Genomic DNA, 21,057 nt, shown 5'->3' on the forward strand with positions numbered 1-21,057 from the left:
CTTAATTTATATAAAGCATCACCGATTTTTTAATAGAATGTGTTGTACAAAATGTTTAACATTTAATATTGTACAGATGTTAATATTTATGAATGTTCACAATGCCTTTCACTAATCTATAATATCTTAATTTTTAACCCATCCATATAGCATTAGTATAATTTTTCTCTGGTTTTTCATTTGTTCCAAGTATTTTTTGTAATTGTTATGTACGTTTAACATCAACCATATTCCAAGGAAAATTAAATAAATACATCAGTTACGATGTTTTCTTATAATTTGTGGACTTTAATCATAGCGTTCATTTTTTCTCTGAACTGTCATTGCCATTCTTATATGAATTATCCCCATGACGCAAACTTTCAAAGCTACCAATAGCATTGTTTTCTATTATAATATTATTGTTTAACGTAGGCAACACTGACAGACAATGCTTTTAGTTTTACTACTACAGTAAATTAAGAATATGACAAATACAACAGTGTTGTATCAGATTTAACCACTACAAAACACCTTTGAGTTTGCTAATTGTATTTTAATGATTAAATCAGTTCATACAATACTTACTACACAACTGTAGTTGTTTCTGACTACTGACTTTGGAACCACCAGTACCATATTATTTGTATTCAAGATATTCCAATAAATCTTGTTTCTGTATTACCACAATACATGCTTTATGCAATTAAGAACGATTTCCATAGAAAAACTCCAATGAACTATATTCTTTGAAACCAGATTTTACAGTTTGATTGTAAATAAAGAAAGCATTGCAGCCAAAATAAAATTCTAATGGTCATTATGATGTCACTGGTGCCATCCACAGAGAGAACTCACAGGTTCAGATCATCTCCAGCACAACCCATAGGATGGGGAATTGGTTTTGTATTTTTGATATATTATTAATAGTGAAAGATAGGAGGGGGAGGAGAAGGAGGAGGAGGGTTATGTAAAGGAGATTTTAATATTGAAAAAGTCAAACTGTGATTATTATGCAGTAAGCATGTCAATTTGAATAGATTCAGCATCAGCTAAATAGTGTGCAAAACCTTGTTTGCGTATAGTTGCAAATGGGTTGGTCACATTTATTTTGATTTAATAAATCTACTTATGGTTCTCTAACAATTTATTAGTTTTTTAAAAAAAAACATATTATCTCAGCATGATTGTTAAACATTACCCTTAACCTAATTAAGTCATGTTTACGTATGACTTGTTTGGCTGTTTAACAATTACAGTTCAGGGTGAGGCTAGTCACACTTAAGCCTATCATGGGGAGGAAATATACAGATATATTTGACCCTAGCTACACTATATTTTAATGAGCAATCCCCTGAGCAAAGATTTTTTTGGAACTGCTGTTTTTTTGGTTTTTTTTCAGTTTTAGGGAAAAATGTTTCTAAAAACAAATATTCCTTACAGAATGTAAAACTTTAGATGTTTCATGTTTCATAGACTTGCATGCTATCTTTACTAAGTATATTTCCATTCAACTTTCATATAACTTTTTAAAAATTACTGTACTGACGTGTACCTGTAACTGAATTAAATATAGGACAGTAGGAGTTTAGCAAATGCATTAAAAGTCATTTATAAATGGAAAACATAGTTTTATTTTACAATAGTGTATTATGTATATAGTTGTGATTGTAATCTTCTCTAGTTTAAGTTTTTGTTAATATTCTGTAAAGGTAACCATAGCACAAAACCCCAGCTATATACATAGTATATTAAGTGAATAAATGCACGGGTCTGTTGTAGTGTATGAAATACATCCAAGGAAAGTACTATGACACAAAATTGTTTAGAAATCTACAAGGAGTTATGTAATATGCCCTGTTATCTAAAAATTCAATCATTAAATGTGTATTTGTATATAATAAATTGTTTGTATTACAAACAAGATAGGTATCCTATTTCTGTCAATATTGACTGATTATTTGTATTTTTAAACCCCTTTAAATATAATGGAAGAGTCTACCTTTTGTTGAGATAAAAGACTTACAATCCACAATGCATGGAAACTTGTTCATTGTACCATAACCCAAAGAAGTCAGTTAATGCAACTATCATTATACTTATTCTATAGTTATTCTAACAGCTAAACCTGTTTTTTCCTGCAGTAGTAACCCAATGGGTAGGCATATACCTTTTTTAGTATTTTCTTTTGAAATTTGAACTTTGGACTGTATCAAGATGCAAGACGTATCTTGGGATCTTATGCGCAAATTTGTTGCCCTGAATGAGGTGAGAAGATTGAGCGAATTGAAGTCAAAAGAGGTAGGATTCAGCTTCATGTTTTAGTGACATTGTATTGTCACAATAATACTGTATAACTGGGAGTTCGTACAACATTAGTTTAACAAAACCTATCTGTCAAATCTGAGCACAAAAAAACGTCTATTAATATATACATCTATGTATGATTAGTAATAATTAATAAACCAAAGTAAGTTTACTAGGGGATATATTATTTAATTTATGTCTCACAGACATTTAAAAGACAAGGATTTTTACTATAGAACCTAAACCAAAAAGATTAACATGTATTGTATAAACTTTTTTGAGCAACACCAAAATTAGAACATATTCGGATTACTAATTGTAATTACAAGCAAGTGTTTCTTTTAACAACATAACATATTTTTTCAATTCAAAATATAAATACATGAAATACTGTATAGAGTTCTACAGTAAGTAAATGCTTTTGGAAGGCTGCCTGAAATTAAATTACTGTGGTCCTTGAATTAATAAATGAAGTGGGCCATATATGGAGACACTCTACGGAGATTCTAACGCCTGTGCAAGGGCTAAATGTTTACCTTCAATTTTCTGTAAGAATTTATAATACAAAATGAAAGTTTTGAAAGAAAAACAAAATTTGCGATTTTATTTGTCATGGTATTGTATGTACCATGTACTACAAGGACTTTCATACCATTCTGGCTACTGTATGTGGCATAAGTTGTGGGTCTCAATAGGTGAATTAGCCTATTTTATGTACCACATACAGTACAATAAGTTTCAAGCATCGAAGATTGTTTTTATGATTGATTTTATTCATATGTCATTATTATTCAACTCATATCTACTGCATAGTTAAACCCTCTGATTAACTGTGAGAATTAACAATGTGATAAACATTAAAATATTTTGCATACTGTAGATAGTGTCAGTCCTTGGTGCTTAGGGAAGGTGGTTACCTGATGGCAGCGACACCTGCCCACACCCACCATTGTTGGCATAAGATGTACTTATAGATCCTAACAATTATGAACCAATACGCCCTTACAGAAATAGTGTGTTGTTTTCTAATTTCAATTAATCAAATCGTAAATACTGTACTGTACTACCACCATTGTGACAGTGCTATAGTAACATAACAAACATTACATGAAATATAATTTGTTCGCTATATAAAAAGTTCCTCTGGCTCGAAAATTATCTTGCTTCTCGCGTATATAAAACATTACAAATATGATAAAATGGGTAAAATACAAAAGCAAGATGATACAGAATTACATAAGGTTACAGAGTCGTTTGTTCATTTATTTTCTTGTTTTACTTAAGTAAAGGATTCCAATGAAACAAGTTTTCTGTTTAGTTGGAGTAAACTGACCGTTTCAGTTCTCAATTTACTGTTTAGATGTGCTTTAATAAAACAATATTAATGACGTCAAACATTAAATTACTGACAACTTTTGATTAGTAAAATTAAACCACAAAATATAAGTTGTAGTCATTAAAAGTTTAAATACATAATCCAACAATTAATAAGCAAGAATAATGAATGAAAATAAGTGTGAAACATTAGTTTTTTAGGTCAAGGTGTCGCAGGATTATGATACTATCATAGCTATTTTTTCAGTCATTTGTCTTTTTTTTTATTATCCTGTTTAAGTACATTTCGAGTAGCTGGACGTCAATGAATAATAAACGTGACTCTAACATTATACTTAAGCCGGATTTTCTATAGAAAGTGTACAAAGGATTTTTGAAGTGGTAGACAAAAATAAATATTTGACACTTTGGTTTATTGAATGTGAAATATCAATTTCCTTACAAATCTATATTTTTTAAAGCTCAAAATAAATGAAATAGAGGTTTGATTTGTAAATTGGGAGATGATTTGATTTAGTCTGTCAGTAATGACAGTTTGTTCATCCATCTCTACTCCTTTGGTTAATTAGTGAGATCTTTTGCATCTTGGGTTTTAATGAAATAGCTTTCCTTGAACTCATGATGAAGAATGTTGATAGCTCTTGAATAAGGTGCAGTAGTTCATCCATTACTGATTGGCTTGACAAGCAAGTTTGAACACATAAATTTGGTAACTTTAAAAAAATATCTTTCGGTATGTTTCTGCATAAGGCTGGTGTAAGCTTTGCATATGCAACTTACTGTACACCTTTGTATGTGTACTACACTCACTAAACCACATACTTCGATGGCTACATATCCTGTCTTATAATGCCAGACCTAACTCCAGCGATGTTTGAATTGAAAAATTTCAATTGACTTTTGTTAATGTACAGTATTGTAAAAAAAAACAAGCTATTCAGCTGCTCATTGCTCTTCAATCCGAAAAGCAGAGTGACTTTCGGGAAAGAATTTAACTTGGGAAATCAATTGGAAATCATGTTCTGACAATAAATACAAGATGGCCATATTTCAAGAAATGGCTAAAAGAAATAAAAGACTGTAACATCTAGAATAGCCAATTGTATTAAGGACACCATGTCAATTTAAACTGTGAAATTATCTTATGACTTACGTCACACCAGTGTTATACCGTACTGTACTGTACGCGTGAACATACAAATTGTATCAATTCTGACATATCAGTTTTGACAACATTTTTACAAGGTACAGTACTAACATGTGAGGTCCATAGAATAATTTTAAATACGAAAGTATTCTACAATACTGTACAGTACAAAATGGCAAGTAAGAGAACAATCATAAAATAACTAAATGAAAACTAATAAATAAAAAGTTTAAGTTTCAGCACTTTGTTTAGTTTTAATCCTAACCCCCTTTCCACCCAAATTCAAAATCCTGAGTGTAACATTTTCTACAGTGCTCCTAAATGAAAAACTTTCATTTTGCAGATATGAAATCAACAGAACTATGTGGTTTTTACTCGCTCACTGGTTTCTTATCTGTTTACTCATATTTGCTTTGAGTTTTTGTTTGTGTTTCATTTTTGCAGTGACGATTTTGAAGTTATTCAAGCAGGAATTAATGCAAGAAGAATGTGTTTTGTCAATTGTTGATTTGATCAAGATTATTCCCTTGTTAACTAGATACAATCATATGATTTGTTTAATGCTTATGATTTTAATCAATGGTACGTGCGAAAAACCATGGCTGTTATTTAGGAATAAACCGAAACCTGAAAACGAAACAAGAGAAGGGAGACCTTGTAACAAATTTGAGGGGTTTGAAAATTTGAGTAATTTGTTTATTTGTTTGTTATTAGTAGTACACCTCATAACAAGCTTACAGTGCGGGCCTACTTAACCAGCCAAGGGCACTTTACAGTACAGTATGTAGTGTTTTTTGCTAGGGCCAGGTGCTGTATCAAATTGTACCCTCTGCAATATACTTTAATAATGCAGTATATCGATGCTCATTGTTGTACTCTGTTTTTCTATCAGTAAGCTTTCAGGGAACCAGATTTTTTTTGCTTGGCAAACTTCAGTTTTGCAAGAAAAGTTTTCCAAAAGTACAGTAGTCTAGTCGACAAAGCTCGGCAAACTGTAGAAAACTTATTTCAAAGTCTATAGTATTCTACTGTAGCAAACTTAAGTTGAATCTCAAGTACACTACTGGCTGTACCTTGTAGCAAACTTTAGTTTGTAGTAAACTAGACGAAACTAAAATATAAAAATAAAAAGTTTTGTTTGAGAGTAGACTTTGATTGCTAGATTTACAGTAATAACTGTTTATGACGTGAGGGAATTATATTATAACATTGGCAGCATAAACACAGCCAATTTCAGTATTGTGTATAGTAGTTACAGTAACATCTTTTTTCATGGTACTGTACAGTAATGTTTTGATCTTACCGAAATATCATTTTGAAACCTTTCAACTGCTTCCATCCTCTTTCTAATCTACGGGATCTATTCTTACACTTCAGTAGTTATAAAATTTATCTGGATAGATTTTTTGTAGATCACCGAAGCAGAAGAATACTATGCCCCTACAGCATATTGGCCATAGTTAGCGGCCACTAAAATACTTAGCTGTACTTACACTAATTTGATGTCCAGAAATAACTCCTGAAAAAAGTAATCTCGATTTTCAACCTTAGATGAATGACCTCTGAATAAATGCTTTTAAATAGAATTTATTTATTTATCGTAGTATACCTTGATAATATACTTTTTATCTTTTTTGACTAGAAAATTTAATTTGGATAAAGAATAAAGACCATACTAATATTTCTTTGACAAATTAACAACAAGGTCTAACTAATACAAGAAAATTTAAAGCTGCTTAAAATACTGAATTCCAAATATTGCTGGTCGTTATTGTTAGTAACCTGGAAAAATGTCTACTTTGAAATACTGACAAATTTAAATTTTGAGTTGGTGTGGTATAGATTGGTTTTAACCACCACTAAAGGAAATGGTTTTAACCACGTCATTATACATTTAATATACCTTGGTTAGTGTATTACCGATGTACTGTAAGTTCATTATTAAGGCAAATACACAGATGAACGGTACAGTAACGGTAAGTGGAAAACAATTATGACCATTTACACAAAACGCGAAGCGGACCGGCAGTTGAAGAAACCCACTTACAGTAAGATGGATAAAGATTCTACAAGGGACATTCATGTGGTCTTCCACTTACCGTTACTGCTTGTCTGAGTAAATTGTCCTTTAAAATGAAACTTTCTGTACTATTCAATATTTCATTGGATACTATAACAGTGGAATTCACTTGACGGTTTTTTTATAAGTTAGCCTTGACGCATTAGTTGTGAAGGTGAAGAGTTTAGAAAAGAATTCATAACAATGAGCATATAATATCATGTTTTATGTCAAAATGTTTTACTCGCCGCCGCTCTGTAATCATAGTCTTAATGGTTGTTTGTACAAATTCTGTAGGGGTGTCAAACTTACTTGTTATTCATAAAATTTGGTATATTTGATAGGTTCAGTAAGAGGGCATCAGACAGTGTATAGATTATTACCATTGTTGTAAATCTCATCAAAATTGCACGTACACCCTTTTTTTTTAAGGCTTGTCAGTTTTCGAGTATAAAATAATAGGGGAAAAATACAGTCATAGTTATATTTCACACTGATTGTGAAGTTGACCTACTTTATTTCAATCAAATTTTACAAAAAATTGCATTCTAAATAGGCTGCGGCTACGTTTTGGTGTCAATGTTGAGGGTAAATTTACCGTCAGATTATTATTATTATTATTATTTATTCAGGCAAAAGATACATTTTACAAAATATAATACAAATTAACAAATTAAACAAACACGACGCAAGAAGAAAATATAAAATCATAGTCACTAGCTGCCAGGAAAGCACAAAAGCAGCCTAAGCCACTGTCACCAATTAAGTGTGTACCTCCAACTCTGATATATCATAGAAATGGTCAAAACAGTATTCCTACTGTACAGTATATGGTCAATATTTTTGGCTTAGAACATTTATGTATTTCATACTTGATACGTCATAATTCAGACTATTTTTATATTACTACTGATTATTAAACACAAAAATTGATAATAAATCATTATTTCTTAAACTATTAAATAGAATATCAATAAAAAAATTCATTAATTTAATGAAGAAAGAACAACAATTAAAACTGTTACGTCAAAAAGTCAAGCAGCGTTTTTTTGTAAGAAATATTTCTTGTTTACATTACTGTAGTAGGGTTTGAATTGAATTTCTCAATTGAGTCTGATGTTTCTGGACTCCTAGTTTGATCTTTTTTTGTCACCATAGATGTGGTGTGCAGTTTGATTAGTATCTCTGCTGTCCCCAAAAACGAAGCTATATTTTTTAATGCACTATTTCAAAGGTATGTTTGTTAGCAGCAAAAATAGGCTGTCTCACGAGAACAGTGTGGGTTGTGAGTTTTCAATGACAGGGACTTAAAACAAACTAACCTGTAGGGTCAATGGCTGTCACTTGGTCCTTTACACAATATGGGTACATACAATACAATACATCTACTGTCTGAATAAGTCAACAAATGTATGTGGGGGCCATTGACATTAAAAAGTGCGAAATCAAAATAGAATTCTAATCTTTGTCTAATTAATTTCCAATTATAATCATTTTGGTAAACCAATTGCAGAATGATTTCTGTAGTCCAATTACAAAATGATTTCTGTAGTCCAATTACAGAATCATTTCTATAGTCAATTACAGAATCATTTCTGTAGTCCAATTGGAGAATCATTTCTGTAGTTCAATTACAGAATTATTTCTGTAGTAATTACAGAATTATTTCTGTAGTCCAATTACAGAATCATTTATGTAGTCAGTCTGCCTGAATACACAAGATTAAACAATAATCTTTATATGGCAATGCTGCCCTCTTTAGGGTTTTTACTAATATACAATATGACGTACAGCACTGCAGTAATGGTACAAAAGATTAAGTAGCTATATTTATGCATCCATACCGCTGTTATTAGCCACACTTATGCAACATTCTAAGTCCCTGTGGAATTCTAAAATTATTGTTCCTGCTATCACGTACTATGCTTTTTTATTTTAGAATTTTGACAGTTGTGTGCAAATTTGCAATTCACTTGTCAGAAATATTTGATTAACGCGTAATAATCAGCATAATTAGTCAGCATATTCCTAGAATTATTCAAACCGTTCATTTTTTATTGCTAATGTTAATACCTGATCTTTTTGACTGTTATGTTTTATTTAATCATCTTCATGTGTACGGGTATATGTGAAATATAAATGTCATACTGTGTGTATACAATGTTATGGTTGTTTACATATTATTTATACAAAATATGTTTTTCATTTAGATATTTAAAAACAGTAAAATATACTTTGACACAACTATTGTTATTTGTTGGAAGAATGAAAATTAAATGTTATTAATTATAACTTTATTTGAAAAAAAACTGGCAAATAGTATATTAAATACACTTGATTGGGAAAGAAAATACTAAAGTTCAGTAACTCACTTTAACCATAATTTATTAGACTAACTTCTCTTCAAATTTGTTTACAATAAAGTATATTGAAATTGAATGTACTGTACATACGTAAATCGTGAATAATTAATAGATTATAAAATTGTCCTTAATCCAAAAATCTTTAATTGAATCTCTTGTTACAAACATCCATGCCCTGTCAATATTGACCCTTTTAATCCTCAGATAGAACAATTAATGTGGTTTACCTTGGTCAAACTTACTCATTAAGGGGATTTTGCCAGGCTGGGTTAATGAACTCTAGAAGAGTAGAGTAAAGCTTACAAGAACAATTTCAAAGCAGTATAAAAACAAAAGAAGAACATTGACAATATAAAAGGGGTGTCGCTAAAAAAGGGTTTATAAAGAAGGGTAACAAATAATAACAGGTGAACAAAGAAAACACCCACCCAGGCCTAAATTACATGATGATAGAACATTAAATTCTTCATTTGAAATAATAATTTTCACTTTTATAAAAATCATTTTTATGATTATCTGCTAATCTGACTCCCTCTCCCCTCCCCACATATCAAGCACTTACTTATTATCATAGAGAAGTAGTATACTAGGTTCATAATATAGAGCAACATTGCTCTGTGTAACTGTAAGGGATATTTTGAACCTAAATGACATTATTTTTATATTATATTAGCCACCTTAACCACAATGAATTCAATATTGACTAAACTTTTGTTCCATAAGTGTGACTTTGAGAGGAAGTTGTTAATCAAGGATTTGTTGCTGGTGTTTATTTTGTGGTTCTTTATTCATTTAAGTTTTGTTGTTATTAATGATAGGGAGTACATTGGCTTTAAAGTTCAGTTTGCATTCTATTATCATTGCTTCAATAGTTTTAGTTCCTAAGGTGTGGATATAGGAAGTACTGAATGTTTACCATTCTGTTTACTGACCTGAAAAGTCACGGCCATAGGCAAACCTTAATTTTCATTGTTTAACCAACTACTGTATTAATTAAAAATAATAATATCTCAAGAACGATTACTTTATTCTTTCTTGCTAATAAATATATTTTTATTGAACCATTTGTTTTCAAAATACTTTAATAAATTTATTATTTCAATAATGGTATCATCGCCATAATTAGTAATTTGTTGCTGTTGGTACAGATTATGTGATTTAGATTACATAAGTACATAGACTGTACATTTTTATGGCAATAAAACAATCCATCCTGCTACTCAGTCACCATACAGCAACCATAAACATTTTCAGGAAAAGATTTAGCACAATTATTTTCACTACTGTACATGTATATGACATCAATATAGTTTATTTTTGGTCGCCAGGTTATCTGTACTACTGTACTACTACTATTGCCACTCAAAATATTAGCCCTACAAACAGGGGGTTTTTGCAAGTTGTGTCCCATAATAGTTTATGATATGTACAGTAATATAATCCTAAAGCAAAAATGAAAATGTATTGTAAATTTTCAATACTATATAGAAACACACTCATAAGATACTATCTTTATGGTTTAAAATTGTTTACCTATTTTCAGTTTATTGTTTTCATATGCAAGGCATAGCCACTATCAGAGTGTTGATGGAGTGTTTGTTTTCTTAAGCTGGTCAGATGGTAGATAGTGACACACATACAAGCATACTTGGCAGTAGCCCCATCAATTTTAGGTATCAAACTCTGCCATTCTTTTCATGTTGTTCTACTTCGGTAATAAGCAACTGAATCAATAGCTCAAGCAGATGTTTAGGAGTTGTTGTACATTCAGCATGAATTGTATGTCTTATCTTCTGATAAGAGGTAACCTTATGATCAAACTATTTATAATGATGACTGAATTGGCTGTTCACTGTATTGATACTTGCAAGAAACCAGTTTTTAATAAGAATTAGTAACATTTCATCAAAAAGACAACTGAGTTTGCTGTTAACTGTATTGAAGAAGAACAAGTTTACTTTATGTGTGTTTGTGAATAATACTTCAAAGACAAAATGGAATCTGGAGTTGTTTTACTTAAATATAAAAGCAGGAAGAGTATTTCTTTATCATCTATTGATACCACTCCTTCAGATATGGTAAGCAGTTTATTTCCTTATGAGATGAGACAGGAAATAAGAAAATCATTGCAATAAATAATATAGGTAGCTTTTTGTTCATACGTACAGTGCAGGTTCTGTTCAAATAGTTACACATATACTGTATCAGATATGATTAATCAGTATCAATAATGGAAACTTTGTATTCTGTATGTCTTTAAATTCTCAATGAATAATCGTGTAGCTACTAGGCCTAGTAGCCTACTGTAATATTATGGATAGTCGATTTGCAATAACTTAGGAGTTTGACCATCTAGAAACTATAGTGACGTCATGTTAATTCATTGTCCACATTCTGGTATAATATTCATTTTTATTCACTTTGCACCAAATTTGGTGGTTTCTGGGTCTAGGGGAGAACCGACGACACATTGTTTGTCATCGCAAGTGAAAGCGTGCTATTGTGACAAGATGCTGCAACAAAGTTTTAGATTCTACAGTAGGTTAAGCTATGACCTAACAACAAAATATTAAATAGGATGTAGTCATAGGTTATCATAAATCCAAAGGATGATGAATTATATGTACAATCATTATATACTCATATACTGTAGTAACTGGTATTAAAATTCAAAACTTTTGCCCAATGGTTGATACTGATTTATTTATACATTTTGGTTACGACTATTTTGTCTAATTCATCGAAAAGCAACTTAAAAAATTGATGTGTTGGTTCTATTACTGTTCAGCTTGACGTCAGCCTTCCAAAACTCTAAAGCCGTTTCTTTAATCTACTCCTGAAATAATGCATAAATGGGATAGTTATTGGGATTTTGATCCGGATCAAGATTAATGACAATACTGGCGGATAAATTCAACCGAGAATATTACCATTGACAGTGGAGAATTGCCTAGTTAAGATTAGAATAATTGTTTCCAAGCTAAGGAACTGCAAGTAATTTTGTACTACTTTACACACCAAATGTTCAACACTAATAATATGAGCCTGTTTATTCTCCTATTACTGTTAAGCTGAAAATCAAAATTGTTATCCACAGACCATTCTGCTGAATTTGTGCACCCCAAAAAACAACTAAAACATAATAATATCACCCAAAAATCATTGCTTGCAGGTCCATGAAAAGGTTGTAATGCTATGGCAATCACCTACAGTATTATATACTAGTATATAAGTTGCACAGCATTACCATTTAAATGGCGTACCAACATGTAATCATTTGGTTGTTAACAGGAACAGTATTTTGAGAATGCCATTAAATTGGTTATTTGAAATGTTTGCAATTTAAATGTGTATGCAGCAATTTACGAGAATACTGCAACTTTACATATAACTACATTCAGTGGGGATGTGCGGTTCTGCTTGTGCATAACCACTTCATGAGTTTTTAAAACTATATAATAAAACATACCCTACACTACAGTTACAGAGTATGATATGGATAGTAACAATTGTATACAGAATATCTTAATAATGATGAAGTTTGACCAGTTTGACTATAAAGCAAAAACTATCCATAAGTGGACAATAAGCAAAGTCAATAATGTTTGTGGACACAATACAGATTATCTTTATGTGTGGGAGGATAAGTACCTGCTCATCTTTCCTGCATACATTCAATACAGAACCTGCTGATCTGTGTCAATAAGGTGTTACACTATACACAGTTGATAGTAAATGTTCATAACTTTATGTCTATAATTCAAATATTAAGATGGAGCCAATTACTGTTTAGTATTCAAGATATATTGATACTTTCTGTGTGTTTAAACTGATTTGAAAGTTTGATATTTTTCAAATTATTAAATAGCCATTTCATAAAATGAATATTTGAATCTGTATTGTAATTAACTTAAATCTTTGCCAACTAATAACAGGAAAATTAGTCAAGAAAATATGCATAAAAATCTGGTTTATTATTACTTTTTTTAATTGAGGTTTCAAAAACCATTTAAATGAAGGAACATACAGTATTTTACATACAGTATATTTCATATAAGAAATTTGGTACTTTATGTTTGACGTGCAGTATTTAAAATTTTAAAATAAAGACCCGCATAGGAATTTGCTATACCTTTAAGAAATTATATTTATTTTATATTCCATTAATTTATTTTTCTTATCTTTCTGAGTTTCCTGTATGTACTCTAGTATTTGCTATCTGTTTCTGCTGCTGTCAAGAGGTTGCTTACAATTCTTCATTTTAGAATATATTATCTGATTAAATTGATTTGTTTAAGCTTGTCACATCTACTTCTTTCCAATACAGCTGTTTATAGCTAGATTTGTTATCATATTTTGTAGGGTAAAAGCAATACTTCATTCTTCATTGTTTGTACCAATCGGGTCAAGTTCAGCTATTATTTCGGTCACCTATCTCAAAACAAATTTCTTGCTTTCCTGAAAAACTTTTGAATTTTAAAAATGAATTTGGGACCTGTTGCTGCATTGAAAAAATAACTGGTTATTAACAGTGTGAATAAATTAACCCCAATTTCTAGGCAGCAGAAACAGGACAGATTTTCTGTAACCGGTTACTGTAAATGGCAGCCTAAAAATAATGTTTAAAAACGTCCAATTTATTCGATGTTAGAATGCATTTAACCAGTTATTGCTGTGCAAATTTTAGCTTCAATGCAAAATAATGATTATTTGATTGACAACCGCTGCAGTAACATTTGAATTGATCACCAGAACCCATTGCATTTTGGGTAATGCTAACAATTCGACGAACACCCACTGATTTAAAAGGTTAATTTGGAGCACAAATTTAGCAAAAACCCTGAATCTGATCAAAGCTTATAGTTGCACTGTTATTCTACAACAATGTTTTGAAATTTATATTGTTTCTCCACAGAAACTTGAGCTTTCTATTATATTATGTTTTGTGTGTAGATGATTTTAATCATTTATATTAAATCATTTGATATCAATCATGCAGGTTTAACAGGAAAAGCACCCAGTACCCAGTTAAAGTTACTTTAAATTAGCCAATTTGAATTGTTGCAAGAGTTTGTAGTTGGATTGTTCTTTCAGGAGTGAAATTACACTCTTTCCTGGTTCTTCCTTTTGTTTAAAATAGTTTTAGCTGCCTCTTTTGTAAAACTTAACATTTAATTTTATAGCCTGCATATTGCAATAAGCCAGGTGTGTTCGTATTAACATGCATCGGCATATTAGTAGATGCTAGGTTACTGTGCCTAGGCTTATAATGTTTTTGAATGATTTATCCGGATCTCACTGTAGAGTTGGACATGTGTTCATGAATACTTTTCCTAGCAACTCAATTCCACACATCATTGCTTTACATCATTAACGTGTCACATACTTTAATTTAAAATTCATTCTTTGGAAATTCATATGTTTGAATTGATTTAATTGTTCATAAATTGAATGACAATGACATGGCATAAAATATGACAATTTGTCTATTTCAGATACTTTGTTCTCTGAATATGGATTGGCCATTATGATTGACCTCTTGTTTATTTCATAGAAAGTGTCCCCTTAATAGAGGTGTCCCAAAAGAGGGGTTCTACTCTATTATGTTTTACTTATAAGAATAACTATGTTTCTATTAAATGCAGGTACAGCCAGGTAATGCTATTTCTACATTTTAATTAATTATTGTCAAGACAATAATTAAAAGTATATAGTAGAGGCTATTAAAAATAATTATTTATTTATTTTATAATATACAATTTAGAAAGTACATTGAAAATGACTGTAGTATGGTGTATTTATTAGCTTATTAATGTAATTGGTTGCCACTGTCAATGGCCATCTGCGGCGGCCTTTTGTTGTCTTTCTTAGAGCAATCAATACAAGCTGTTTCTATTTTCATGTAATCAATAAGAAAAAGACATCAAATCATATGCTTGGCTAATCACAACACAATTGCTGTAATATTGAGGGGAAAAAAACAATACAGTAGTTCTTTTGATCAAGTCATATATTACTTGCAATTTCTAGTTGTGGAATATTATACAGTGGCTGTGTGTACTCCTGTTTGCCTACATGGAATATTTAGTGCCACTTCACATTCTAAGATCCTATGGATTTACGATAGGCATTGAAAATCGTATTAGCATACGAAAAGGTGTTCTTGGCTTTTAGCCCATTGCAGTGTACAGTACTATGAGGGTCTGATTTACATATGAATAGATGTCCTTATCTTGTCGTTTATGGAGTAGGATGTTCATCAGATGACCTCTGTATTATAATCAGTACCCCTTAGTTTACCCCTTTTACATGGTACGTCAAAATGGATGAAGGCTTTGGGATTAAAAAACACCGTAGGCCTGAACATGTGGATTATACTCAAAGACCAAGGTTTCTCTATCAAGATGTGGATACATCTAGTAGTAGGTTGATCATGTACTCTCCTGTTAGGATGATAACAAGACCAATGTACTTTCCAGGTACCCCAACAATGGAGGTGAGGCTAATGTTTACTCTCTATTACCACAATTCAGTACTAAAATAGTACGTTGGTAAATATATAAAGATTATATAACTAAGTTATGGTAGTCGTTAATACAATTAATGTCTTTTTGCAGGGTTTGTTAGGGTTCTTTTAAGAAATAAAGGAAGTTATAGTCTATTGTAATTGCACATTTTCTTATAATTGGGGCATGTCATTGCCATTAAAAATAGATGTAATCTTTTTGTTGGTAAAGGTAAAACATGCAGTTACGGTACAGTACTACACTAGGGGAAGATTCAATATTTGCTAAATTAAACTTATAATTTCTGTCTGAACTTTAGATTTCATAGAGTAGTTCACAATTCCACCACTGCTACTCGATGGATGCGCCCCTGTGTACTCGGGCACATTTCATAACACATTGATCATCAAATAAAATCAGCAATTCTACTTTTTTTGGAGTGTAATTAGTTATACAGTAGTTTTATTATTATTAGGACTGGAACAGATTTTAAAATGCCAGAGTGAATACAATGTTTCATAGAAAAGGTTCCATACAGTGGCTTAACGTAGAGACCTGAGGCCCCTGGTTTAGGAGCCTCAATTGGTCCTCAAATGCTGGAGGCCTCAGGCGTTCTTAGCCTTTTTCAACATATTTTAATGCATGTTTTTCCTCTGGGCCTGGTTCTATATGAGTATGGATTTGTGGATACCTCAGATTAGAAACACTATTATATTTATGATCTACTACGTATACAGTATGTACCATGGCATTAATTCACTCTACTGTATCTAGCATTTTTACATTATTCATGCTTACAGTGTAATATGTAGTTCAAGTTTTGCAGGTAGACTTACTGTACCTGCTCAGCTGTGGCCACTCCCAAGAGTGTTGTTTTGTGCTCTTAATTGAATCGCAACATTCTAGTATCAGCCATGTGCTTTGTCATATGTAAAGTAGTAAAATTAACAACATAAAAAGTAGGGCACTTTAACATGACCTAACACCACATAATAATGCTTTGACTAAGTCTTTATATTCAAAATAAAAAATTCTTAAAGTCTCCAATATATCAACATATCTGTAAATACTTTTTAATACCAGCTGTGAATAGCAATATCATATTTTACAATCAATATAAATAGAAAACGTTCGATGTTTTCCTTGTTTTTCTCCTACAGTACTGTACATATGATGACAGAAAGAAATCGGTAAAAACCCTGTAGGGAGTTCCTCGTAAAAGTATTTAACTACCGCACACCATTAGTTTTGTATCTCAGTATTTAAACGTAACACAACATGACATACATTAGTGACGTCTAAATTGTTCTTATGATTTCATAGAATAGAACAACATAAAAAAAATAAAACTATGCTAGTTTAAAACAACAGGATACCTTTATGGGTACATTAGCAGACAATCCAATTTTGTTTTTTATTCCTTTTGTAGTTGCTACATTGTAAATGTATTACCGTACTGAATTGCGCACAGGTGTGGCCTACATACAATAACAATTTTGTGTCTTTCAGATCAAATGTAAATGTCACCAACTTTTCATAAATAAAAACTTCTGAACCAATCCCACAACATCAGTTGCCCAAACCCCTCAGATTTTAAATTACTTTTTGTATGAATATACAGTAACATTAAGTTAAAACTGGAGAACATAAGATTAGGTCACAGACCCATAGCAGCCAGAGTACAGTGTCCTTTTTATACTGTAGGAGTGTAGTTATAGACCAACATCTTATCAATAGACCACAGTATTGGGAGTGAAGCATTTTAACAACTTTTACTGTAGGTGATTGCTATAGCCGTCTGCATCTTATCTGGCCCCACCATGCTTAAGGCTGGCTAATATGGTAGAGTTTCTCTTCCTCCCCCTTAAGTGTCTTTTATATTAATTCTGAATTTTAACTTTCAACAAATCCAAAGTTATGCATGCAAGCAAATTAATATTGTGTATAGGCATGGCTTATTTCTCCATGGTATAGGTGAAAGGAAAGTAAAAAATACAGCCTTTCCATCTTTGATTGATCAGTATCAGGAGAAAAAATATTCAGTGATACTTACATTGTCATTACTTGTTTTATTGTGAAACAACCGTTAACGTATATCAGAAGATATATTACATACATCAAGCTTTCTCTACCTTCAATATAAAGTAATAAACTAATTATGAATTTTAAAACCTGTGCACAATTTTTCTAAATAAAAGTAGGTCTACTGTACATTGTTTATTTACTGTAGCTTGTGCAATAGTTAACCACCACATGTTTAAACAAGATTTCATTTTAATCTGTGTACCTTGTCACTGATTGTTTGATTATGTAATGTTTGTTTTTAGTGGTTTTACTGTAATCCCTTCACAGTCATGTTAATAGTTTCCTATTTAAAATATTTGTTCAATTTCTCTGCTTATGATAACAGAATAATTATGTTCTTTTTTAGGTTCAAAGAATACCTCAATATGACAGACATCTTCGCCAACTTAAAGATAGTTTGCCACAGTCACGCAATGATTATGTTGATTTAGAAAAAGATAGCAGTTATGTTTCAAATGTAAGTCTTTCCATTTGTTTGTTTTTCTTTAAAAATGCAATCATATATCATTGAATACAAATTCGGAATTTGGTTCTCTATCTTCCTCGTACCAGTGAGATGACATTTATTTTTACATCTCTCTGCTACAGTAATACTACAGTACATTGTAACCATTAATTTTACCTAATAATAATAATAATATCCTGGATCCTGGATAATATCCTAATGTTGTGAAACCTCTAAGCGCTGAACATTATTACCCCAGTCATTTTTTTGGATCAAATGTACAGTATGGAAACATACTCCCATACTGCAGCTAGTAATCAGCGCAAAGTTGTGTCTTGATCTAACCGGGATCCCATTTATACACCTGAGTGAAGAGTATCTTGCCTAAGGATACAAGCAATGCGGCGAGAGTTGGATTCCAACCTCGATCTCACGATCAGTAGTCAACGGCCAACACACTGCGCCACACATCCTTTACAGTAGTCTACAATCAAATATAGATATCCTACACTTTATGTTTTATGCTTAAAATGTACAGTACTCTATACCGGTTATAAAGTGGATATTATTTTGCAGTACAGGAAAAAATTTTTGAAGAAAAAGTTTTTCCTGTCTTTTTTACTTATTTCTGTAAACATTTCGTCTCGGTTGCTATCATTAATTCATCATATTCATCTTTCACCATCATTATCCTATTTTATACAGTTAGTTTTGAACATCATTTATTCCTTTATCAAGTTATTTATCATTACGCTATAAATTCAATTATTATAGGTCAAACAAACATACATAAATATCGCTAATCGTTTGATCCCTGCTGAAAATTAAATAATCACTGTACTTACGTAACTTAGCATTTGCTCTACTATAGCAAATGCTAAGTTACGTAAGTAATACATATTAAAACTCAATGATGTCTAATAATTGATACAATACAGGTGTTGGCATTAGGATTATCCAACCTTCATTAGTGTAAATTCAATTGAATATAATTAAATGGTTTATGAGCTTACAATATCTAAAAATATCATCATCAAAGTCAGTTTTTTAGCAATTAAATCATTTATTTTATATTGTAAATCATTTTTTGATACAATGACAAGTCAAGTACAGTTATAATTACTTTTCCTCTTTCTTGGTTGTGTAAAGTATACTCAGTATACTGTAAAGTACAGTTTAGTTATAATATTTGACTTATTAGCTAACCCTAGGCTTGTTACTTGTAAAGTTTTTCTAGCCCATATGTCATCATTTTGTAAACTGAAACTAGCATTGAAAAACTAATGCTTTTAAAATATTATATCGTGTCCAAATCATGTCAAATGTACAGTACAGTAATGGCCTGGGGTAAAAACAAAGATTAGTTTTTTCAAATATTGCATGAAAATAATTGGCCGTGATCCTTTACATCCATAACATAAGAATGTCAATGAGAGAAAAACGTTCAGATTTCAATGCACATTGTATCTGTTTTCAATTTATAATACTGAATTTGTGGCATTACCTATATCTCCAGTCTTACTGATATGATACTTAGTAACAAATTAATGATGATAATCAAATATATTGTAATTATTGAGATATAATATTGTCACATGATACATTTTGAATGTCATCTTTGTAATAAATGATGACAAACTAGGATTCAGTTACTTACAGTCTAGATTATTAGATTTAATCAATACAACAATTATTTTTTTTAAAAATAACACTCAATAAAATTATTGTTACCACATATATTTGTGTTGAAGTTTGAGATAAGAATGATAATATCCTGGATTTATAAAGCACCTAATTTTGGTGATGCCTCTAAAGCACTGTACATAATAACTCAGTAATTTTTTGATATTTCTGTTATAACATGTTTTATTTACAACCATACTGGCGTGGAAGCCTTCATCCCCTTATTTGCTATTTTTACAGAAATTCTGCCAATCGGGTGCATTTGACCTCGCGAAATATGGTGTAAAGCAGACCATTTTGGATCTGTTAGACTAGGCTACGGTTAGCTAATTATGGCAATCTCTAATTGTTGTTTCAGATGGTTAAAGATAGAGAAGAAGATGATAAGTTGGCTTCAAATGAAACAAAATTGTTGCAGATTCAGGAGCGCTTTCCAAGTGATGATCTCTACCTCAATGACAATGAATACTATTTATGCAAATCACAGGTGAGAAATAGTTATTGCATTAATTTATTATATCCAAAAATGTTTAATATATAACTAATAGAAAATAAACATTAGAAACATCATCATACAACACATTAAATGTTCCCTTATGATATGACCCCTACAGACCAGTCAATAAGATTCCCGATGATTCTAACAAAGGTTTACTGTTTATTTGATTAAAATCACAATTGGCGGTGACGAAGCTGACTTAGGGTAGCCGAGTGGTTAGGACATACAGAAAGACCCAGGTTCAATTTCCCACAACCTCCCAGTCTACTTAGCTGTAAATGAGTATCTGGTTGATAATACTAAATGTTTAACCTTTGCTCCATAATAACATTAGACTCCATTGTTATAAGATGCAAACTTCAAATTGTGTTTGTTTAGGGCTAATTAAGTAGTGATATCTACCCTGCTGTCAAATCCTTCCTTTTTTGTGTTTATTAAGGTCCTGTTTCTGCAGCGAAAAAATAACCTGTTAATAACTGTATGAAGAAATTAAACCCAATATCTTTACAGCAGAAACAGGACAAATTTTCATTAACGGCTTAATAGTAGCCTGAAAATAATGGTTAAAAACATTTAACCGATTATTGCTGTTCAAAACTCGGTTATTTGATTGACAGCTGTAGTATCTTGAACGTCTGACCACCGATTG

The 21,057-nt window shown here is 31.3% G+C and overlaps 3 protein-coding genes across 6 annotated transcripts in view; 2 read left to right on the forward strand and 1 right to left on the reverse strand.

Moving 5' to 3' along the window:
• The window catches only part of LOC144849172 (uncharacterized), a 137,840-nt gene that overhangs the window by 85,519 nt on the left and 31,264 nt on the right, over positions 1-21,057 (forward strand). For 2 of the 3 annotated variants that reach the window (XM_078706198.1, XM_078706199.1), the window contains 2 exons: positions 18,128-18,238; positions 20,268-20,396. In XM_078706198.1, coding sequence (XP_078562324.1) covers positions 18,128-18,238; positions 20,268-20,396 — 240 coding nt within the window. Of the gene's footprint in view, positions 1-2,077; positions 2,281-18,127; positions 18,239-20,267; positions 20,397-21,057 lie in introns of those variants that run through there. The other variant, XM_078706200.1, reaches the window with a different exon arrangement.
• Positions 1-21,057, forward strand: part of LOC144849222 (soma ferritin-like) — a 144,065-nt gene that overhangs the window by 69,403 nt on the left and 53,605 nt on the right. The gene's annotated exons all lie outside the window — the stretch shown is intronic.
• Positions 1-21,057, reverse strand: part of LOC144849185 (cleavage and polyadenylation specificity factor subunit 6-like) — a 158,421-nt gene that overhangs the window by 66,019 nt on the left and 71,345 nt on the right. The window lies entirely within an intron of this gene.

This window comes from Antedon bifida, chromosome 7 (assembly GCF_963402885.1).
Source record: "Antedon bifida chromosome 7, ecAntBifi1.1, whole genome shotgun sequence".
Taxonomy (NCBI): domain Eukaryota; kingdom Metazoa; phylum Echinodermata; class Crinoidea; order Comatulida; family Antedonidae; genus Antedon; species Antedon bifida.